Genomic DNA, 23,340 nt, shown 5'->3' with positions numbered 1-23,340 from the left:
GACCTGCTCCCAGCCTGGCAGGGACAGGACCCCAAGGTTATCTTGGGTTTTAGCACCCGTTTTCAAGTGCTGGCTTTCAGAGGGTGCAGATGTTGAAAAAGGGGGAATATGAAAGCCCCGAGCTCTGGCCCAGCAGAGAAACGGGAGGAGGTTTGCTGGGAGCAGGGAGGGTGCGAGAAGTGGGCGAGGAGGTGCTGCGTGCTGTGGCGTGGTGGGTGCTCCGTGGGAAGGAGGAGGTGCTGGCCATGAACGGCATTGCTCTGACCGCTTCAGTGTGCCCTCCGCTACCTCTTTGCTGGCTCCGGGGCTGGATTTTCCGTGCTGAGCTGTGCCCGTAGAGCCCTGGCTGCTCGCGGGCTGCCCTTTCTGTCCTCTCCAGCTGCAAATGTCCTCAGCCCTTCTTACAAGGGCTCCAGCTGCCCCTGCTTATCCTCGCCGGGTAAGCACCGGTGTTTGGTGTCCGGCTTCTGCGTGCGCTCAGTTCCTGCCTGTGGGTTGCGGCTGGCACCCGGTGCCGCTCGCAGCGGTTCTCCGAAGGCGCGCTGGCAGAGCAGGGCTGGCGGTGGCTGGGTCTGTCGCTCCGCGGCGGTGCGAGCTGTGCGGCGGGCAGGGCTCCTGGGCCCGAGCTGGCTGGTGCCGGGCGGCGTGCCGGGCGGCGTGTCCGGGGGTTCTGCACGAGGCAGCTGGTAAAGCAGGCTTGAAACCAAACCAGCTCTTTGGATTTCTGAGCTTGGCGGCTTGTTTGCCCCTTTCCCTGCTGAAGGCAGAGTTTGGCTGCTGTGGCTGGCATTGCCGGTCCTCCCTCAGCTCCCGCTGGCTGCGGCGTGGGGAGAGCTCGCTGCCGTGGGCTCGCTGCCACGGGGGGTGCTGGGCTCCCACGCTGAGGGCTGGAAATTTGGACTGTCTTAACAAACTAGGCAAAGCCAGGACGGGTAGCTGCTGGGTGGAGAATTCTTGCTAAGACGTAGAAGGAAATCTGTGCTAGCCAATTACAATAAAGACGTATTAATCGGTGTTAACCTGGTCTCCTTTTTATCTTGCTAATCCCCTTACTCTGGCAGCTGAGAACACACTTGCCTTTTCTCGTCTCCTCTATTTAAAGTCTGGGATTGGCGTTTCGGAGGTGCCGCATGGTTGCCTAGCTGTGACTCTGCTTTGCAGGGGGGTGGGCGCTGGGCTCTTTAAAAGCTCTACCCTGTAGAGGTTTTGAAGCCTAACGTGCACTGAACAGTTTTTGCAATCCTTAGAAAAGCGCTTGAGAAATGCTAGCTTGCTTGTCAACACTTTCCTACTGATCTTGGGGGGAGACAGAAGGGGCAGGACTGGTTTCACTCGGTTGAAGGCAAACGCTAAGCAGGGCACGACAGACCTGATTTCGGGAGAAGTCGATGCGGGCTGTGACGTGCAGCCACTGCTGCGTGGACCCCGGGTCCCCGGAGTGGCGAGAGGGCCGGCTGGTTGCTGCAGCAGCCCGCCCAGGAGGGTGCACGGAGCTGTGGGTGATGCGAAAGCCTGGGTCACTGCTGGCCCCTTCTGCATGTCCCCCAGCCTCCCCGGCCCCTCAGCTTACCTTAAAGCAAGCGGTCAAGGGGAAATACTAAGCACGCTCTTTCTGGTTGGAGGAGCCCCCGTCAGAGCTGCGTAGCGTGGTCTTCAGCACTCGGTTGCCTTGCTCCGTGTTCAAACGCCGTACAAAATCCAGGCGCTCCTTGTACGCCGAATTGGAAACTCACCCTGGTTTTGTCTCCCAAAACCTGTTAAAACTGAATGAGTAGGAAAAGTCATGCATAGAAGTAAATGCTGTTTAGAACAGATCTTGGGGTTTGTATTTAAAGAAAAAAAAAAAAACAACCAAAAAAACAAACCCCAAAGCAAGTGCTGCAGAAGCAGGCTAACCCCTTTTCATGCACAGACTTGGAGGCTGGCTGGTTGCTCTGGACATGAATTCTCAGTGCATCCAGACGCCAGGCGGTAACCCAGAGCCTCTGGCCGAGCGTACGGGAAGCTGCTGGCAGAGGCAGCAGCAGTTCCAGCAGGGAAATGCAATGTCCTGGAAAGGTTTGGTTCACCAGAAGCAAACCCTGTGCGTCCGTAAGGAAAGCTTTGCAGGGAATAAGGTGTTGATGGGGGTGTCAGCGCAAAAACACGACTGGGGAACATCAGCCCTGGCACTTGTGGCGTCAGGCATGATCCCCGATGCCTTTCCAGCAGCCTGTCTGGGAAGCGTCCTCCTCCCTACCCGGGATGCTCCTCAGCAGAGGATGGCTGAGGGTTACCAGAATAATCGCCAAACCTGAAAAAAGACAGGCACAAGAAATTGTTGTAACCGCTTATTTCCTGAGCCGCAAGAGCAAACAGCTGCCGGGCTCTTGCCGAGGCACTTTCAGCTCTGCCGGATTTAAGGAGTTAGAACCGGATGGCAAAGGAGGATTTGCTGACCAGTGTCACAACACAAGCAGGTGAGGGACCTGGAAATGGAAATTGCGGGTAATGATGTCAGCAGTAACACCAATTGCTGTATTTGCATATCATCATTTGGGTGTTCATGAAAAAGGGTGGGGAAAAAAAAAATCTAGGAGAGGTATTAAAAAAGTTAACTCTGCAGCAATTGATTATAACTGATGTGTTAAAAATAGCACGTCTTTCAAGAGGAAAAAAAGGAGAATGGGGAAAAAATCAATGTATAGATATTACAAGCGCTCCTTCAAGTTAAAATAGGACACTTATCCGGTTGTAAGGGAAGAGGAGCTGGAACCAGTGGGTCGCAAGCATGGCTGGGGACACGATGAAAACATTGGCTTGTAAATTATGGGAAAGGCGGCAACGAAAGTGCAGTTGGTTAATTAGAGCTCAGAAAGCCCCAGAATCCCCTCTGGAAGGCGAAGTCTGAGTTTGGGTAACTAAACAAGCTGTTAGTAAGAGCCTTAGCTATTTTTTGTCTTCGTGGGGTAGCGGAACAGCTGTAGCTGCTCTTGTTCTCGCCGTCGGATGTGCACGTGTGAAAGGGGAAGGTACAAGCTGCGCTACAGCTGGTAGTAAAAACCAAGTAAAAAGCAAGGTGGGGGACCGGGCCGGGCTTCAGTGGACTTTACCGCGCCGTGCCATGACCTGGTGGAGCTCCGCCGTGGTTCACCGGGCTGCGGTGTGCCGTGACACCCTGCGTCCCTGGGGAGCTGTGCAGCGTCTTACCATCCTGTGCCACGATTCACCACGACGGGAGGCAGTGACGCCGTGATTCACGGCGCCGTGCTGGATTCGCCGGCCTTCGCCGTTCCACGCTTCACTGCTGCGCGTCCCCTCCTGCTCCCATGCAGTACCCACGCAGCGCTGCGACGCGTCAGGGAGCAAGAGCCCCGCTGCGAGTGAGTCGCCGCGCTTCGCCGGCTTCACGTGTGCTACCGGAGCTGCACCGCACTTACCCCGCGCTGCCGGTGCGACGCCGTGGCTCACAAGGCTCGGTACAGCGCTTCACCGCTCCGGCCGAGCTGCGTTCGCTGTCCTGCACAGCGGCTCATCCTGCCGGGCTGCAGCCAGCTGGCCGTTTGGCACGGCCGCGCTGGACCGAGAGGCGAGTAGGTGCTGCGGCACGGCCCGGCAGATGCTGGGCTGTCCATTCCCGGGACCCTGCTCCCATCCCTTCCCCTCCTCCTGCCCCGCGGCTCCGCAGGGACGCGGGCAGTGCTGGGCACCGTGCATCCCTGGCTCCTGCGGCGTGCATTTGGGCTCCTGGCTGGGCCCGGGCCGTCCCTCTCTGTCCTCCCGCGACATTCTACCCCAGCCCCTGCACCGGCCCTGCTCGCTTAACAAACGCCCAGGTATAAACATAACCTTTATTGCACACAGCGCTGGGTTTTTTTTCATAGAAAAAGGTATTAACACATAAGCATTTGCAAATTGAAGCAACTCCTGTTGTTTTCAGAACAGTAAAATAGCATGCAATGTCTTTGAGACGTTCCTTTTTAAAACCACCGACAAGATCAGGGGAGGGGGCGGGGGGAAAAAAGTCGCTGAGTCTTTCCTTGTGCCCTTTCAAAATGATGTGAAATATATATATATGTTTACATATATATTATATTTTTAAATCTGTAACATCAAATTCTTTGTGCCCTGGTTTCTTTTTCTGTTCGGAGAAGAAGAAAATAGCTTCATTTATACAAAAGAGTTCATTATGTACAAGTTTGTTAATTAAATAGAAATGGCGCGGGAAACGAGCAGCGTCCGTCGCGGGCGGTCTCCTACACCAGCGTGTAGGACTTGGAGTAGGCTCCGGCCCCCTGTTTTTGAGACCTGCCGACCCCCGACGTGCTCATTTCTAGGAGCGAGTCCCTGGAGCCCCCCACTTTGGAGTGCGCGGGCACCCGCGCCTCGGCGGCGGCGGGGGTCTCGGCGGCGGGGGGTGCCGGGGCGGCGGCAGTGGTGGGCGCGGCGGCGGTGCTCGTCGCGCCGGGCATGGGGAGAGTCCTTTGAGGTAAGGTGGTTGCGGCGGAGGCCGGGGGAGGCAGGCCCAGGGGCTTGCTGCCGGGCTCCAGCGTCATGTGCCGGGCTTGCGCGTGGTACGCCCGGGCGAGGTTGCGGATGGAGGCTTCCCGCGGCGGCACCACGGGGCAGGGCTCGTGGGCGTCGGGCTTGCGGAAGAAGGCCTCCGACTTGACGTAGAGTGGGAGGTTGCAGTAGTCGCCTGCAAGGGGAAGCGGAGGTGGGTGAGGGACCCTCGCCAGCACGCCTTCTGCATCACGTTCCGCTAGCGCACAGCATCGTCCCGCAAGCGGCCGTGCTCCCTGCCGCGCAACGCACGGAGCAGGGATTCAACGTTTCACGGAACGCGCCCTATGAAGTATTAGAACGTGCAATAACACTAAATGTACGCTGTAATAAAACAGTATTGTACGCCACTATAAAACATTCTTGCTTTCTTTTATACCTAATGCAGCACCTGTTACGTTTTCAGGTATCACGCACACTATGTTGTGGTTTGTATCTCCCACTAATAACTAACATACGCGCAGTATGTTACGTGAGGGCAATATCTACAGGGGTATATATCACCTTCTGTAATGTATTTTGTGTAAATATTTGTACTACGTTCATCTATTGTAGGATACAAATACCAAATATTGTACTATGCTAAGGGAAGGGGAGGGAAGGGGAAGAACTGGGAGCAACTGGGAAGAAACGAATAGAAATGGGAGGAAATGGTAAGAAATGGGAAGAAAGGAATAGAAATGGGAAGAGGAGGGAAGAAATGAAAAGAAATACAAATAGTAAGGAAAAATAGAAATGGGAAGAAGTAGAAGGGGGAAGAAAAGGAAAATGAAATGCAAGGAAAGGAGAGGAGAAAAGTGGAGGAAAGAAATGAGAGAAGTGAGGAGACAAAGAGACATGAAGAGGAGCAGACAAGTGAAGAAAAATGTGAGGAGCAGAAAGGAGCAGGGAAAAGGGAGGGAGGAATAGGGAAAGGGGTTAGGGGAAAGGGAAGGCTGGAAAGGGAAGGCTGGAAAGGGGGAAAGGAGAAAGAAAGGGGGAAAGGAGAAAGAAAGGGGGAAAGGAATGCGAGGAGGAGAAAAGCAAAGTGGGTGAAGAGAGGAGAGGGGAGGAGAGAAAATGGGAATCTGAAGTTAGAGCTTAAATAGGTTCTGTGGGGATCTTTTCCCGAGTGTGTGGGGAGCTAGAAAAGACCTCTGTGGAACCCCCTGAACTCAGCCAGCGATTCCAGCAGAAAGCCGTGCAAAACCTCCAAAGCGACGGCAGGGAAGCAAACCAGACGGTGCTGAAAGACCGGTGCTGTGCGGGGTGCGAGGGCGCCGCTCGTCCCACCTCCTCTCCTGCCCCTCCCAGTACCTTTGGTTTTGTCTTTTTCTCTGCGTGATGCAAGACGCTAAACACGAAGCGTACAACTACAGCCAACGCACGCGGGTACGTACTCTTGCTGGCGCGGTGCGGGATGGGGACGGCCACGCTCTTGCCCCGCTCGCTGTCCTGGGGCTTGGGCGGGGAGGCTGTGAAGCGACAGATGCCGGGCTCCGAGGGGGTGCTCATGGAGGTCATGCTGTCAGCATTGTCGGTGGTGCCGGTGGTCATCTGGTCTGAGGAGCTGTCGGAGATGAAGCACTCGGTGATCTCAAACTTGGCGTGCTGCAGCTGCTCCTCCAGCTTCGCGTGCTCGTAGGCGCGCGCCAGCTCCTCGTAGGTAGATGAGGCGCTCTCTGTCGACACCATGCTGTTCCGCCCCTTGTCTGCGGAGGAGAGGACGCGTCACGTACCTGGGAATCTCCCCTGGCTGGGGAACGCCGTTTTCCACACCGTTGTCACCATGGGAATGGCCAGGCTGTGCCCGCTGAGGTACACCCCAGAGCCGGGCACGACCCCGCTGCTCAGGAGCCACCGCAGAGCCGCTGGAGGGGACCAGGAGACGACAGCACGGCCCCGCATCTGCCGGGCAGGGCCCCACGCACCAGGGCAGCGGTGGCCAACCTGCTTAACCCGTAGCGCAACGACTGCGAGCAGAGCCAGGAGCGCGGACGGGACACCAGCAACTCGCAGAGCACGCGAGCCGAGGGCCCGTTACCTGCCTCTGTCCAATTTACGCTGCTATTCATAATCTTTACCAGGAACTGCAGTACTCATTTCAACGCTGCGGCTTTCAGCCAATAGCCAGTGGCTCTTGCAGTGCAAGACACAGTTCCACGATCCCAAGGACTAACAGTAAAGTCTCCTTCCCCACACTGATGGTTTGGGGTCATAGAATCACGGAATCGTTTAGGTTGGAAAAGACCTTTCAGATCATCCAGTCCAACCATTAACCTCACACTGCCAAGTCCACCACTAAACCAGTTAAGGGGAGAGTAGTAATTTCATGTTTCCTGGCTTGGCAGCTAGATTATTTTTTCATGAAAGTAAAACTAGGAATCACTAGGGTTGGAAAGGATCTCTAAGATCATCAGTCCAACCATCAACCCAACACCCCCATGCCCACTAAACCACGTTCCAAAGTGCCACCTCTGCCCGTTTGCTGAACCCCTCCAGGGATGGGGACTCCCCCACCTCTCTGGGCAGCCTGTTCCAGTGCTTGACTACCCCTTCCGTGAAGAAATTTTTCCTAATATCCAGTCTAAACTTCCCCTGGCACAGCTTGAGACCATTTCCTCTCGTCATATCGCTGGTGACTTGGGAGAAGAGCCCTGCACCCTCCTGTCAGGTAGTTGTAGAGAGCGATAAGAATCATAGAATCGTTTAGGTTGGAAAAGACCTTTAAGATCATCCAGTCCAACCATTAACCTACACTACCAAGTCCACACTAAACCAGTCAAGGGTAGACTAGACTAAGGTCTCCCCTCAGCCTCCTCTTCTCCAGGCTGAACACCCCCAGCTCCCTCAGCCGCTCCCCACCAGCCCTGTGCTCCAGACCCTTCCCCAGCTCCGCTGCCCTTCTCTGGACACGCCCCAGCACCTCCATGTCTGTCCTGTCAGCGCCAATGAACCCGCGCACGCCAAACCAGCAGACCCCTGCTCGCAGCAGCCCCAGCGTACCTGTGTCCTGAGAGAGGCTGGCGCTGTAGCTGTCGCTCTCGGTGACCGTGATGCCGTGCTGGGAGCCCACCGTCCTCCAGTCAGAGGTGAGGGTCCGCGCGGGGGTGGACGCCTGGCACTTGGTGAGGGTCCACTGGCTGGAGTACCGGTTGCGGGTGCTGTGTGCAGACTTCACGCTCTTCCTTGACACGGGGTCTAAGGGACAAGGGTGACAGAGTCACGGCAGGACGCTCCCAGAGACAGCCAGGATGCCGTCCCATCTCCCTGGAGCGCTCCCCACTCCTTCTGCCTTACCGGCAGCTGCTTTTAGGCGTGGACGGTGCTGGGGGACAGGGTCTGCACCCCAGCACCCTGCTGCAGGGCAGCAGGAGCACACCCCTGGAAGGGGATGTGCGGGGACCGGCCGCGGTGCCCCTGCGCTGCCGGAGGGCACTCGGGGGGCTGCGGGCAGCGCCCAGCTCGCCCACACCTGCCTCGTGCCCCTGCCTGCACGCAACCCGCGCTGCTCCCAGCAAAGCTGCCCCAGCCCCACGCGACCGCAGCCGCTTACTGGTGCCGGGGCGGATGTCCGACATGTCGATGAGGGGCCCCGTGTTCTGGATCAGAGCGGGGTGATGCAGCGAGACACCCGTGCAAAAGCTCTGGGGGTTCACTGCCTGGCTGAACTCCGTGTCCGTCACCGGGATCGTGGCTTTGTCGTCCCCTGCGAGAAGAAGCCGGAGCTCAGACCTCTTTCTCCAGCCAGGAGTTCGCTCTAGGCGCCTGCCAGCCCACGCTCAGCACGCCCACGGCGTCCCCGGGCTTCCCCGCTGCAGGGAGCCCCACCGGCACTGCGGGGCACTGCGGGGCACGCGGGGACGGGAGCTTTGCCTGCCCAGGGCAGCGGTGCGTCAGACGGGCTGCTGCCCCACGTCCCTTCCCCGGGCAGCTGCCCCACGCCGCCGGGAGAGCGCGGTGCTTACCCAGCTGTTTGATGCCTTCCTTGTCCTCGATGAGGAGCTGTACCCGAGGGATGTCTATGTGCAGTCGGGGGCCCTGCGGCGGGCCCTTCACCGGCGTGTCAAAGCTGCGGTTATTCTTGCTGGGAGGTAAGAGGGGACGCAGACCCGGCGATTACCGGAGAGAGCCCCAGCGGCTCAAGCCTAGCATGGGCCAGGGCTTGCCGCCGGCCAGCCCACCCGGGGCTCAGCTCTCCGGCTAAGCTGCTCTCCCCAAAAGCCGCTCTCCCCCAGGCCAGCTCCGGCACGGGTGCCGGAACCAGCCCGCCTCACCCCTGTGGCAGGCAGGAGCGGCCGGGAGCACCAGGCACAACTTTCACCGCTCTGAAACCAAGTCAGGGCTCAACCCCGGCTTAAAAGCACCCAGGACCACCCCCAGCAGCCAGCACGCCCCAGCTTCCCCAGCCACCACCGAGCGCTCGCAGCTCAGAGACCCACCTGATCAGCATTTCGGCCAAGCTCTTGGCATCTGTGCAAGAGACACAAAAAACAAGGAGGAAGCGTGTTTTGAGAGCTGTTTAGGGCATAGGGAAAGCACAGCTCTGCGTTCCAGTCCCGCGCGCTGTGCCTCCGAGCCCCATCTCACCTCGAAGCCTCTTCAGCCGCTTCTCCTTCCTCTTCTTGCGGATGATGAAGAGCAGGGCCACTCCCAGCGTGGCCAGGATCACGGGGCAGGCGATGGTGAAGAGCTTCTTCACGTCGTCACCCTCCCCTTGGGCAGACTTGATAGGGGGGATGGTGCCTAGGGCAGAGCGCGGGCGGGCGGTCAGCGCTCCCGGGAGCCCCCCGCCTCGGCAGCGTGGCCCCCGCCCCGGCCCCCCACTCACTGCCATCGTAGTCCAGCGTGGCGAACTGCGCGGTCTCGTTGCCGCAGCCGGCGCTGTTGCAGGCCTTCATGCGGAGCTCGTACCACGTGGCCTCGCGCAGCTCCGTCAGAAAGACCTCGCCGGAGCTGTTGGTGCGGAGGCTCTGCCAGACCCAGTTGCCCTTGGGCCGGTACTCCAGGACGATGGCGGTGATGGGGCAGCCCCCGCTGCTCCAGCCTTGCAGGTTCAGCCTGGCATGCGTGGAGTTGATGTGGGTGAAGAGGTGCTGGTCCTTGCTGAAGGAGGGCTCTGCGGGAGAGGAGCCGTCAGGAGGGCTGCCACGGCGAGGGGACCACCGCGTCCCACGGTGGGGCAGGGCGCGGCAGCAGGCTCACCTCTGCCGTGGGTCTTGGCCTCGATGATCTCGCTGATGCGGCCAGCCCCGACGCTGTTCTTGGCCGCCAGCTTCACCTTGTACCAGGTGCCGCACTTGAGGCTCTCCAGCTTGAAGGAGCGCTCGGAGGAGCTGATGAACACGTCCTTCCACTCCTCGCTGTTGTCCACCGAGTACTGGAGCACGAAGCCTGTGGGAGGGAGGACGGGGCCGTCGCCTGCAGGCACACGGGCTGCCGGGGGGAGGCCTGCGGGGCACTTGGACGTCCCACGGCCAAGTCCAAGGCAGCCTCGCGGCGCCAGGGCACCCACTGCGTGCACGTGAACGGCGAGGGAAACGCAGCCCTCTGCTCCCGCGCTGCCGACATGGCTTACGGCGAGCTCAAAACCCTTAGCAGGGGTGAGCTGCCACCTTGCCGGACCCTGCAGGCAGCCCGAACGGAGGTCGCCTCGTCTGGCCGCCACGCGGGGCCAGGCAGGAGCCGTGGCGAGGGGCAGCCCCAGCAGCTACCACCTCTCGCGGGCTCGGCCAGAGCCCCCGGGCCGCTCCCCCGCGACCCACGCCCCGTCTGCTCCCCTGTCCGTGCATCGCCCGCCTCCAGCACGGCCCCCATCGCTTGGCTTCGCGCGGGGAGCGCGAAACGTGATTGACTGGTGCGAGGCTATAAAGGGAAAGCCAGAATTAACTAGCTCCCTTGGGAAGCTGCTAGGAAGTTGCTTCTGTCATTGCACACCGCCTCCTCTCCCGTGATTAAGAGTATTAGGAAGCACACTGTGTCCTAAATGAACAAACCTGTTACGCTGCCGTCAACAAGACGCCTGAAGACGGCTCGCCAGGGTTTCCCGGGGAGAGGCACGGGCGAGGCCTACGCCATCGAGGAGACCGGGAGGTCTCCGAGGTCTCTGCCCAGCACCTCTGCCGCCCTGACTCTTCTGGCCTTTTTAGCTATACAAAATTCCATGGCGTGTTGACAGATTTGGCTATTTTTGCAGGATATTTTGCCAATTCTCAAATAAAAATAACAGAGAACAGCAGTGTTTCTGCCCTTGTGCGTGCATCATGAGCCGCACAACGCGGCGCTGGCGGGACCGCTCCAGGTGCCGACGCCGTCCGGGTACCGGCGTGGCGATGCCAAAGGACCCGTGCAAAGGCGTGCGTGTGCCTCGCATCGGCTCTGCGAGCGCCCAGCTCCAGCTCGGGCAGAGCTGAGCCGAGGGAAGGGAGGTTTCTCGCACCTGCCTGGCGCCGAGGCTTCCCCATGGCCGGAGGACGGGCGTACCGCGACCTTCCCGGACCTTCCCGCGGGCACACGCTTTCCCAGCCGCATCAAAGCCAGCCCCAGCACCTCCGCGCCGCCCACGGTGCCTGGCACCCTGGTGCCTGCCACCGGTTATTTATTTATTTTGTACATGCAGCATGTTTTTAATATTTCTAATCCAATTATAACCAAATTTATCAACAGAGTCCGCTGGAGTGAAAGGCTGCTGGCTGGGGAGATTTGCTTGTAATTACTTTCATGCTTTTAATTAATTGTAAGCGAGGTCTCCTTCCTTGCTCCCCCCTCCGCGTGCAGCTGTTTCCACATATAATTCATGAGATGAATCAGAGCAGAAAGGAGGCTCTGGAAAGCAGGGATGCTCCTGGAGCCCTCCAGAAGCCCCCAGCCTGCCAGGGACAGGGGACAAATCCTGCCCAGTCACGTTCGGACTCGCACCAGTGCCGGCAGGCGTGGGACAGCCTCTGGGGCTGGCCCTGGCCACCAGCACCCAAGCAATTAACGACGCGCCCTTCGTTAGCTACTTCAATTGCTGCACCTTGGCCGAAACACCTCACGAGCCCCCTCGTTAGGACTGGCAGCCCTCCTACAAGCTCAGAAGCACCAACCTTACTCTGGAGCGTTTCTGAGGCATTTCAGAGAGGGGGAAACTGAGGCGCAGAGACAAAAGCACGCGTGCAGCGTGCAGGGGTGTGCCTGAAAACGCGCGTCACGAGCCTCGTCCCCCAGTGCCGGGACCAGAGGCACCCACGGCTCTCGGATGGGTGCTGCGGTGCTGCTGCCAGCCCCGTCGCTCGCCGCAGCCGTACCTCGGATGGAGCTGCCCCCGTTGTCCCCAGGAATCCACGCCAGCGTGATGGACGACGCTGAGGTCTTGGAGACGGTCAGGCGGGGCTGGTCCGGGGGCACTAGGGAGCAGGGAAAAGCCCATAAGCACCTCGCACGCACTGGCTGAAAGCGCCCCAAACCGTGCCCCCCCAAAAGGGGAAATGCCAAGAAGAGCTCCCGCCCAGCCCTGGGCCAGCGAGAGCCCCTCGCACAGGAAAAACCCTGCGGTTCATCACCCCACCGAGAGCAGTGGACAAGCAAGAGCACAGGCTTGCTGCACCATCTGCCAAGACGGAGCGTGTCCGTGCAGGGCACCCCCTGCCCGCACCCCTCACCTTGCACCAGCAGGTTGACGATGATGGTGTCGAAGCCCCAGGTGTTGGTGGCGGTGCAGGTGTAGTAGCCGGAATCCTCCGCTTTCACCGAGGGCAGCACCAGCGTGCCGTTGGCCTGGATCAGGCGATGGCCATCCACCGTCACGGGGATGGCAGAGTCCTCGCTGCCGGGAGAGGAGAGGGCGCGTCAGCCGTGTGTGACACTGCGAGGGCGACGCAGACGGCGCCGGCCCCCCGGTCCGGGCCGCGGCAACGGCTGGCAGCCCCCCGCAGTACCTGTCCTTGGTCCACTTGATGGCGGGGACCGGCTCCCCAACAGAGTTGCACGGCAGCCTCACGTCCTTCATCCATGGGGTGGTGACGGTGCCTCCGAAGGAGATGATCTTGGCAGGGGCTTGGGGGCGAGGAGGGGGTCAGCCTGGCCAGCGGGCCCCATGCACGGCCCCCCGACGTGTAACGACAGCGGAGACCACCCGTTCCGTCCCTCCTCTGCCCCGGGCGCGAGTCACCCCCACCGTCCCTTGCCGCAGGCTGATACGGAGCAGCCAAAGCAACCCGAGGGGCAGGGGCCAGCAGAGCCGGGGTGTGCGTCCCGCCACGAGCCGGTGGCCCCTGCCGTACCTTTCCCAGCAGGCTCGATGGTGACCTTCTCGCTGATGTTGCCACGGCCGGCGGAGGTGACGGCGGCCACCCACAGCATGTACTGCTGCCCGCGGTTCAGGTGGGCGATGCGGTAGAAGAGCTGGTCAGGGCTGGTCTCGTACTCGCTGGGGGCCTGCGGAGAGGGGAGAAGGTGCAGCCTCCGTGAGACCCTCACCCCATCGCCCTCAGCGTGGGCACCCCAGCAGCAGGAGCATGGCCACCAGGCAAAATAGAGGCCAGAGCAGCGCCTGAGCTGCCAGCAAGGAAAAGCTGCCTCCAGGCCAGCTGCCCACCCACGGGCATCCCCCACCACCCCCAGTATCCCCAGCGCAGCGCATCCCTGCCATCCCGCTGCCCTCGCTCCCATCCCCGGCCAGCTGGCAAAGGCGGTCCCCAGGTCCCCATCACCCCACCCGGCTCCCCCCCAGGAGCGATGCCTGGGGAGCTCCCTTTGCTCCCGAGCAGCGATTCGGCTCTGCCTGGCGTTTCTCAATGCCAGCGTGAACCGGCTGGTGTCGTAATTTCTCCAGGGAGCCCGGGCCAGAGCCCGAGGAACAGATGGCTGCGACGGCACGATTTGTTCCCGGGAAAGGACGCTTCCCCGGCCGCCCGCCGAGCTGCAGCGGGGACCGGGCACGGAGGCAAGCCCCGTTGGGCTGCTGAAAGCCCTCTGCGACTGCAGCGAGCAGCAAGGGGGTCCCCGAAGCCCCGCGTGGGCTCACCTCCCGCATCGCCTGCAGCCACTCTCCCCGACCCCGCGGGCGCTCCTCCGGAGAGGTCTGGCTGGCAGCCTCGCAGCGAGGCGTGCGCAAGCGCCGGGGCCAAAGCCGCCGTGCCCCAAGCACGCTGCGTGGGGAAGGGCTGCCCTGCACGGCACCCAGCCACCCTGCCAGGGCTGCCACGCCGTGCCGGCGCCGGAGAGGGGACGGGACCTCAGCGATCCGTGTCGCAGGGGAGGGATGGGGTATTTATGTGCACTAACGCATCTGCGCGTTCACCACCTTCAAACGCGCGCCCTTGTGGGGCCCACGGATATAAGCGTACCCCAAGAGCAGACACCTATATGAATATTGTATAGTATACGTAATTTTTTTTTTTTTACCCAAATGACAGTTTTGACAAGATGCCAAGAAAACAATATCGCATCCCAGCGGTTTTACCAGTTGCTTTGATGAAAAGATTATGTTGCCCTGGAAACCAGAGGCTCAGATAGTGAAATGAGTTTGAGAAGGAGCTTTTGATAAGCACTAGTCTGCAGACCTCCCATCCACCTCTTCCTCGCAAAGGAGGGATGGGGCCAGGCTTGATTTCTATTTTATTTTCGGTCAGCTGCTGGCACCTTTCCCCTTCTGGAGCAAGTGCTGAGCAGGGGAGATGCTGGAGGAAGGGAACAGAGAGACGACGGGACTACGGCCTGACGGAGGGTGCCCGTGGGTGCCCTCGCAACTCTGCACCGCATGGACCTGGCCCGAGGGCCCTTCGCTGCCGCCTGGCATCAGCCCTCCCTCCCGCCCCTGCTCGGCCAGCTCAGCGTTGCCCCGGCACACTCTGGCCATTCCCCGTCCCCGTGCCGTACCGGCTGCCCCGAGCCGGGGCTGGAGCAGAAGATGGTGTACTTCCGGATGATGCCGTTGGGCTTGGCCGGCGGCAGCCAGGACACAACCACGCTGCTGGCGGAAGACGGCACAGCCTTGATGCCGGCCGGGGGCCCTGGAACTGAAGGAGGGAGAGCGTGGCAGAGCCGGCACCGAGAGGTCCCAGAGGTCTCTGCCCAGCGTGGCGAGGCGGCAGCACCCCATGGCAGGGCCGGCAGCCCGACCGCGCCGGGGAGGAGCTGCAACGGTGTTTTCGCACCAGCATCGGGCAGGTGCAAGCGGGGACGGGTTTGCAGACGAGTGGTCGCCCCACCACCACCCCACTGCCTGCGGGACACCTCTCCACAGGCAGCTTGGGTCTCCTGCCGAGCCAGAGGGTTAATTGCAGCCCAGGCTCTGGTTTAGAAACCGTGATTGGCTTTGAACAGCCGTCTCCTTAATCTGCCCAAGTAGCTCAGCCTCACCCAGCCCAGCATCTGGCGCTTCCCAGGACGGGCAGGCAGCAACGCCAGCCCGTGGGCCCAGGGAACGCTCCACTACTGAGTTAATGGCATTAAAGTAGGGCAGGCAGGGGTGTAAATATTTAAATATCTGCACTTAAGGAAAAGAAAAAACGAGAACGGGAAATGCCCTCCCATGGCCATACACGAGGGGTTTTCCTCTGCGCCCCTGCAGCTGCTCCAGCCCTTCCCTCGCCAGTGCAGCAACACGACGCGCCGCGGCACGAGCGAGCGCTCCCGTCCCCCGGCACCAGCCAGCTCCGGCACGCTGCGACCCTGAGCCAGGGCAGCGAGAGCCGAGCGGGCTGGGGCTGCGCGGGGGGCTGGCTCTGCTGCCGCGGAGCAGCAGCCGAGGACCGTGCACAGGCAGCGGGGCAACGCTGGGAGCCTTCCTCCCCTCCTGGCCAGGCACAACCCTGCCCGCGGGTTGGGCAAACCGAGCGGGGAGAGAAAGGAAAGGAAGGAGAAGCCCTGCCTGCCTGCTGCGCAGCCGCCTGGGTTCATTGCTAAGGGCTCCTACTCAACGCTCCATCTTCTTACTTCTAATTAACACACGTTGCCGCAGTTTATGAGCTGGGGTAGGAGGAGAGCTCCCCTGGGCAGCGCCACTTACTGTCCTCCTTGGTCTGGATGTAGAGCACGCTGCTGCGGACGCCGTCGCCGGCCTGGGTGTACGCCAGCACCTGCACGCTGTAGTTGGTGAACTTCTCCATGCCCCGCAGCTCCACTCGCTCCCGCGTGGTCGTGATGTTCTGCATCTCACCCCACTCTGCAGGGAGACGGGGGCCCGTCAGCCCCCCGCTGCCACCCGGCCGCGTCCCCCACTCTCCGCCAGCGCTCACCTCCATCCATGTAGAGGGACCAGAAGATGACCCGGTATCCCTTGAGCACCCCGTTGAGGGTGCTGCGCGGGGGCTCCGACCAGGAGATCACGGCCACGTCCGACGTGATGGAGATGGCCCGCACGTTCTCGGGGGGCTGGCTGGGAACTGAAGGGGGGACGGATGGGGAGGACAATCAGCGGGAGGATGGAGAGGCGGCACATGCCTGGCAGATGCCGGGCTGAAGGAGCCGTGTCCCACGGCTCAGCCACCCCGACTGCACCCACGTGGGACCCAACTGCGCTGCAGCCCGCTCTGCCCCGGCTGCCGCAGCCCCCGGAGCCCATCCTGCCCGGCACGTCGGGCACCAGGGCCGGGCGAAGGCGGTGGTCTGCCTCCAATGCGCAGTTTTGCTCCTCCCGGACCGCCGAGGAAAGACGACCCCCGTGCTCGCAGGGACAGGGAGGCCACCGGGACACGCTGTGCTTCCCAGCAAGGGGAGACTGGATGCGAGGTAATTAGATCCCATTGCCCCCTAAGAGGTAACTCTAATTTTTATGAGCGTTTAAATGATAATACATCGCCATAACGATCCTCTTTGAAAATGATTATTGTTTCATATTACTTAGGTGCAAAAATATAAGCACCACGTAATTAGGGACAGAGTATAATAAACTAATACAGACAGTCCGTTTGAACAAAATGAAGGTAATATAATTATGGAAAAGACGCTATTGCTAAAACAGGGGCCCTTGAATACCCCAGGAGGAGTGCTAATGTAGCCAGGAAATGATCGTGGTTTGACAGGCTAACAAGAGCCTTAATTAAGTATGAAAAACTGCTGAGCAAAGGCAGCGCAAAACTTTTTTCCAGTTGTTTTCAAAACGACTGAGGCCACCAGCAGTCTCTCCCAGATGGAAACCTCCCCGGCACTTCAGCAGCGTGTAAATCCACCTTGACGCCCTTCTAATTGCGCCAGAAAACTCCTCCCCAGGGCAGCTGCGAGCGTACAGGCGCGTGCACGCAGCCAAGCGCCGAACGCAGCCGGTGGGCAGCGCCCACCCCGAGACCTGCTCGGGATGGGGCATCGAGCGGCCAAGGGTGGAAGGGCTGGGAAGACCCCGGCGGGGGCCGGGACAGCCGTACCGTCCTCCAGCGTGGTGGCATTGATCTCGCTGGACGACGGCCCCGTCCCCGCACGGTTGAACGCCTGCACCACCACCCCGTACTGGGCGAACTTCTTCAGGTTGTCCAGCGTGTAGACCTCGCTGTCTCCCGTGGCTTTCATCTCCACGATGCTGTACTGCCCGTTGCTGCCCGGGCTGTTCTCCCGGTAGCCGATCTGGTAGCCACGGATCACCCCGTTCTGCAGCTCCTTCTTCGGGGCCTGAGGAACGGGGAGAGCAAGACGGAGAGCTGTCACGCAGGGCTACACTGCCCAGCAAGCACGGGAGGCTCACGGGACACCCTTGCCGCGACCGTGGCATCTTTTCTCAATGCCTTTAAACTTTCTCTCCCACAGCAGCGCTCGGAGGGATGTCCTGAGTGGCAGAATAGTGACAAAAAAGGGCTGCCGGGTCCTCGGAGGCCACCAGCGGGACGTGCTCAACCAGCGCCGTTCCCCGGCTGGAGCAGCTCAACGAGAGGAGGGAAAAACCCCGAAGCCTGACAGCCTTAAAAATGCAGGAGGCCAGGCTGAGATCAATCTGAACAATATTTCTCTGAAGCATTAAGAAATCAATAGGGTTGATTGCAAATTTATGTTACAAAGCCAGGGTGATCCATCTCACTGAAATACTCTTAAAACGAAGTGACTTATCTTTCTAGGGAATCTTATTTTCCATTAATCTGTTTTTCAGCACTTAAGGGGAGGGGGGAGAAGCTGGAACCCTAAACTTACTGACTTACAGTTTATTCCAAAGTCCTAACTTTATAATCAATTTTATTTTCTGTTACGCACCTTTAGAAAAATAAATCCGATTCTAAGTGTTACTGTTCTTCACCCAAACACTTTGCAACCCAGCGTCTCAGTTTTTACATATTTATCCTCTCTCTCCCCGTGGCCCCCCACAGACACCCTAGGAGATAACGAGCTTGTTCTAAAACACGATTAATAAGGATCCCGTGCGATGCAGCCGAGCCGCACGCCCAGCCTGCAGGTTTTCATATTCCCCAGGAAATTCTTCCTGGCCCTCCTACCGCCGCCGAGCCGCCGGCTCCCAGGACAAGCTGCCGCCGCAGAGGCTCGGCACGGCGTTTGGTGCTGCCCAAGCCCCTGCAGCCAGGGAAAGCCCGCACACCGCCCTGGCCCCGCTCACCTTCCAGGTGACCTGGATGCTCTGGGATGTCATCGGCTGCAAGGTGACATCCATCGGAGGCCCGTCGGGAGCTGCGGATAAACAGACCCAAAAGAGCGTGATGAGAAGCATCAGGGAAAGGACCTCCTCGCCAGGAAAATACTCGGCTCCCAGAGAGCTCTGCTGCAGCCAGCTTCGCTCAAGGCTACGGCCCCCGCGCTGCCCGTGGCCACCCCGCGCTGCCCGTGGCCACCCCGCCTGCCGGCCCCAGCGCCCGTGCCGCGAGCCGGGAGCGGCACCTGCTTCCTCTGTGCTGATGGTGAGCTCCTTGCTCGGCTCGCTGCGCCCGATCTTGTTGAAGGAGTACATGCGGATGCTGTACACGGAGGCTGGGTGGAGGTCCACGATGTTCGCCTGGTTGATGGTCGGGGAGATGTTGCGCGTAGACTGCTTAAAATCCCAGGAATCTGGAAAAGCAGTGGAGCGAGACAGGAGGAGGGTCAGCACGCGAATCCTGCGGGACCGAGGGGGCCGTGCCGAGGCAGGTCAAGTCCCCAGGTGCCTCTGGCTTTCGTCCCCAGCCCCTGCAGAGAGGTGCTGCTTTCCCCCTCCTCGCCGTTGTGCAGTCCAGGTTTGGCTTTTCGCAAATATTGTCTCTTTTAATATTCCCTTTCAAACGTTCCCATCCAACAGAAATTAACACATCTCATTAACGCTGCGCTCTCCTTTCTTCATCAAAGGAACCGTGATGCAGAGCTCTCCCTGGGAGGCACCGGTGGGGCAGCCCCGCGCAGCCCAGCCCCGGGACGCAGCGGCTGCGGTGCAGCCCCCGGGACGCAGCGGCTGCGGCACAGCCCCCGGCCCCGCTGCTTGCCGGGGGCCGCGGCAGCACAGGGAGGGGAGGGGAGGTCAGGTCAGATGTCACCTACCCGACTTGTTCTTGTACTCGATATCGAACCCGGTGATGATGCTGTTGCCGTCAAACCGCTGCGTCCATCGCAAATTCATACTCCGGGCTTTCACCTCGCGGATCTCCAGCTCCGGCGGGTCCGGGGGCTCTTGGGGAGACGCGGGCAGGTTAGGGACGACAGGGAGAGAAACCCCCGGGGAGCAGGGGGATCCTCACGGCGAGGCTTCACACCCCGGGGCACGAGTACCTTGGACGGTGAGCTGGATCAAGCCTCTGTCCTCGCCGTAAGAGTTGATGGCGTGACAGGAGAAGAAGACCGAGTCCCCGCGGTCGGCTGGTTTCAGCTATGAACGTTTCAGGGAGAGAAGAGGAGCCAATTCAGGCCGAGCTACGCCGAGCACCGTGCCCCTGCCTTCCCCCGGTATTGCAGCCTGCTCCCACCACCGGCCCCGGCGGGAGCGGTGCCTGCAGAGGCAGGTCACCCTCCAAACCCCCAGTCCCCGCCGCAGCTTGGATCTGTGCTGAAAATTTGTTCTTTGGGGTGTCCCTGGCTCTGTAAAACACCTTCGCACCCAGAGCCCATTGTACAGGCAGCCGAGATTTAGCGCAAAACCAGGGGCTCGTCACAGCAAGCAGACAGTGGCTGTTTTTTAACTGGCGTAATTAAAATGGGAAGCCCGGCTCCTCGCACCGGCCCAGGGCAGCGCTAACTCCTACACCAGTTGTAAAAGTCCAGGCGCTGTGCCTGGCTGCACCGCAGCATGCCAGGGCCGGGGGAGACGCAGCCGGTGCACGGTGCTGCTGGCTAGAGACGCAATCTCTCCGGCGGGTTTTCTCACAGCCCTCCCCGTTGGACTCAGTTTTGCCACCCTGGGAGCCCAGCCGCCTCCGCAACACCCACCGGGGACCACCAACACCCTCCCCGGGGACCACCAACACCCTCCCCGGGCACCCGCTGTGCCGCCTGCCCCACTCCACCACGCTGACAAGACACCCGGCAGCCCGGACGGGTGCAAGACCCCCGGCCCCTCACCTTGAGGGTGGAGATGACCTCGTCGCCGTTGTCCTTGGTGGTGATGGCGTAGCGCATGTTGCGGTCGGGATCGATGACGGTATCGCCCTTCTCCCAGCGGATGATGATGGGCCGCTCGCCCCGGGCGGTGCAGTTCAGCTCCTTGGTCTGCCCCTTGATGGCGATGGTGGTGTTGGGGTGGGAGGTGATCATGGCCGGGACTGCGGGGAGGCAGGGGGTCACCCGTGCGCCCGTGGGACGGCTCGGTGCCACCTGCGGCTGCCCGGCCGCCGCACAGCCCACGGACCCCGCCGGGGAGGCGGCGGATGCGGGTCTCGCCGAGAGGCCACGCAGCCCGAAGCGGAATGGTCTCGCTGCATTATACAGCTCAGGATCATAAAATAATGAAGCAGATAAATTTTATAATGCATAGCATTACACCGGGGTAGACAATAAAACGTGAAAGACAAATAACCAAGCGCACACTATAATGAAGAGAAAGCCTCCAGTCTGAGACGTGCGGGTATGAATTATTGACTAAGGTTTTACACTCCCGAGGATGAGAGGAAGAATGTTTTCCCTCACAGATTTGCATAATTCACTCGTATAAACCTGGGCAGAATATAGAGTGCGATTTCCCATCAGCAAGGCCGCCTTTGCATTGCAGATGCCAGAGATGCGGGGTTTTTTTTCCATGGCCACCCCAACATGCAAACGAGGAGGGTGGGGAGGCCCCGCACCGCGCTCGCCGCCCGACCGGGCTGCGGCACCCAGCGTGGGCGCGTCCCGGCGCTGCCCAAGCAGCGGCTGCAGCGCAGTCAGGGACGGCACGGCGAGTCCCTCTCGCCGCTGGCGAGTGCCCGCAGCCCCGGCACAAAGCTGCCGCCTCCCGTCCAGGCGCTCGGGCGCTGGCCTGGCAGCGGCACCGGTGCCGAGGACCACCAGCACGCCAGCCGACGCCGGGCTCAGCCTCCTCCCGCCCATCCCCGCACGCTGCAGTGGGCTCTGCCAAAGTGCTTCTCCTCGCTGCGAGGGATTGCTGTAACGAGCCCTGGCCGGGCTCCTTCCCCGGCGGCCTCGCCGCTCCACGAGCCGAGGCCTCGTGCCGCCCCGGTGCCGCGCGGTGAGCCAGCCGCGGCATTCGCCGCGTGGGAGAAGCGGGCCGGGGGGGCGAGGGCAGCCTGGGTAAGCAGAAAAAAATGTAATGCATAAACAAACAGCACTGCTGAGTCCCGCAGTAATATATGATAATGGCAATCCGCAAAGGCAACACACACTGTTATAATGGGACACAAGAGGCTCTAATGAGCTACGACTTCTCGGCTTTCTGTGGCAATGTAATTCAATTAACAGCCAAGAAAACCTTTCCTCCCGAGCTGCCGGCATTTGCGGGGTGCAGGGCAGGCGCCCACACGTCCGGGACGGAGCGGTGCCCGCCAGCAGCACCCCGTGGCAACCCTGCCCCGATGGGAGCGTGGCCGCCGGCGAGCCAGCGCAGGGACGGCAAAAAGCAGGGACGCTGGGGCAGCGCTCGGCCCCGCCGTGCATCGCTGCTGGGCCTGCGGTCCGGGGCACGGGAAACCAAGAGCTACAAGAAACGGAGCAAGACTTCTCCTAGCTCTGCCCCGGCCCCAGCTCCGACGCCTCTGCCTGCCTGCGGGCTGATGCCGGGGCAATGCCGGGGAGAGGGGCAGGTGTGGGAAGGGCCAGCCGCGCCCCAGCCTCCCGCACCCCGCCGGGCGATGGCACAGCACCGGGACGGCCGGGGGCTCTTGCACCTACGCTGGGGCCGACCGTCTCTCTGGCTCCAAGCGTGCACAGCATAGGGGCACACACGGCCAGGGTAGGGTGTCAGCGCCCGGTTTTGGCACCACGGTGGCACCTTGGTGGGCTCCTGCTATGAGACCACCGAGAGGCCACCCTGCAGAGTTTGGCAGGCGGGGGGCACCGGGGGCTGCTCCCCTGCGTTCAGCCTTCACTTCGCCCGGGCTGGAGACCAGCGCGGCGCGTAGGGCGTGCGTGGCCAAAGGGGCAGGACAGCCCCGCAGCGCTGTGGCAGCCGCGGAAGCATCGGCCCCCTTCCTTCCCGGCGAGCAGCGCCCCGGGAGAGGAGCTCCGTTTCAGGCTCTGCTTCGCTGAAATGCACTTATTGATGTTTGATTAAAAGCAGCTCCTTGGATGTAAACATATCAACTTCTCTCAATTGCCGGGGTCCCAGGAGAGCGGCAAGCAGCCCAGCGCGGGGGAAGCAGCAAAACTCACCGAAGGAAAAGCCCAACCAGCCGTGCAGACAGCACGGGCTGGGGTGCAGAGGCGGCACCTCTTGCGCTGGTACCCGCTGCCCGCTCTGGAGCGGTTCTGCTGCTTGCGGAGGGTCAGCATCTCCCGGGACTGGCTGCAGGACCCTCCTCTGAGGGCTGCCGGAGGCTGCTCCCAGCCAGCCCACGACCTCTCCCCGGGTGCAGCGACATCAGTAACCCTGGCTCCTGCCCGCCAGAGCATCAGCCAGAGCCCCGGCTCAGCACTGCTGCACAGGCAAGCTTCCCTCGGGCAGAGCTCGCCTCCAACGCTTCCTGCAGCCGCCCGTCCCCGCTGCGCCCAGCCCGCTCAGCCGCCCCTGCCAGCGCCGCTGCCGCGCTCCCCCCGTGCCCACGGCCCTTGTTAACGAGGCCCGGACAAGAGGCTCGCCCCGCTGGCTGGGCAGAGATAAGGCTGGCTACAAAGGGAGATGTCAGCAGCTGGCACGCCCTGCCGGCCCACGCCGGGCTGGGGCACGAGCTGCTTCGCAGCCCGCTGGTGACAACTGAATGAGAGCGGTGACAAGGGTGACAAGGGCTGTGCCTGCCTCCCTCGCCCCCCTCTTTCTTGTTTGGAGCCAGCTCTATGATGTTAATTTGATTGCACCCATTTCAGCTTCCTTTCTACACTGATTAGCTGAGTTTCACCTGAAGCATGAGATTAATTCCAATTGCATGGAAGCAATCAGTTATGCTCTTGCTGTACGGCAGCGAACTTCCAAACACGTCCGTCCCCGTGCCCAGGACATGCAGGCAGCTGCCCCTGTCCTGGACCTGCTCATTGCGGTGCCGGCGAGGTCCGAGCCGAGGAGAGCAGCCCCCTTCTCCCGCGAGCGCTGCCCACCGCGCCGGCAGCCCGGCACAGCCCGCAGGGACCCCGCGAGCACACGACCCTCTCCATCCCTCCCACTCTGCGCTCGACACCCGGGGAGGCATCCAGCCGTGTGCTAAACGACATTTATCACGCGCTGGTGGTCTCCTCCCCGCAGGCGCGCGCCCCCAGCCTCCAGCCTCTAGAATACACCCGACCAGACGCTAAGCAGTTTCCTTCCGAAGCGGGGACGGGCACGCTGCCGCGGCAAGGCAGCGAAGCCGCTGCCCG

The 23,340-nt window shown here is 61.1% G+C and overlaps 1 protein-coding gene across 1 annotated transcript in view; it reads right to left on the bottom strand.

Moving 5' to 3' along the window:
- Positions 1–4,235: 4,235 nt before the first annotated feature.
- Positions 4,236–23,340, bottom strand: part of DSCAML1 (DS cell adhesion molecule like 1) — a 110,695-nt gene continuing 91,590 nt past the window's right edge. The window contains exons 12-33 of the mRNA XM_075723223.1: positions 19,963–20,162; positions 19,177–19,273; positions 18,949–19,077; positions 18,319–18,486; positions 18,041–18,111; positions 16,869–17,109; positions 15,744–15,890; positions 15,515–15,670; positions 14,383–14,522; positions 12,786–12,939; positions 12,441–12,558; positions 12,165–12,328; positions 11,811–11,909; positions 9,727–9,915; positions 9,353–9,640; positions 9,112–9,267; positions 8,964–8,994; positions 8,490–8,608; positions 8,078–8,230; positions 7,528–7,722; positions 5,922–6,233; positions 4,236–4,678 (exon numbers count right to left, since the gene is read on the bottom strand). Coding sequence (XP_075579338.1) covers positions 4,236–4,678; positions 5,922–6,233; positions 7,528–7,722; positions 8,078–8,230; positions 8,490–8,608; positions 8,964–8,994; positions 9,112–9,267; positions 9,353–9,640; positions 9,727–9,915; positions 11,811–11,909; positions 12,165–12,328; positions 12,441–12,558; positions 12,786–12,939; positions 14,383–14,522; positions 15,515–15,670; positions 15,744–15,890; positions 16,869–17,109; positions 18,041–18,111; positions 18,319–18,486; positions 18,949–19,077; positions 19,177–19,273; positions 19,963–20,162 — 3,770 coding nt within the window. The remainder of the gene's footprint in view (positions 4,679–5,921; positions 6,234–7,527; positions 7,723–8,077; positions 8,231–8,489; positions 8,609–8,963; positions 8,995–9,111; positions 9,268–9,352; positions 9,641–9,726; positions 9,916–11,810; positions 11,910–12,164; positions 12,329–12,440; positions 12,559–12,785; positions 12,940–14,382; positions 14,523–15,514; positions 15,671–15,743; positions 15,891–16,868; positions 17,110–18,040; positions 18,112–18,318; positions 18,487–18,948; positions 19,078–19,176; positions 19,274–19,962; positions 20,163–23,340) is intronic.

Source organism: Pelecanus crispus, chromosome 19, assembly GCF_030463565.1.
Source record: "Pelecanus crispus isolate bPelCri1 chromosome 19, bPelCri1.pri, whole genome shotgun sequence".
Lineage (NCBI taxonomy): Eukaryota > Metazoa > Chordata > Aves > Pelecaniformes > Pelecanidae > Pelecanus > Pelecanus crispus.
This window is presented reverse-complemented; position numbering and strand designations above follow the sequence as displayed.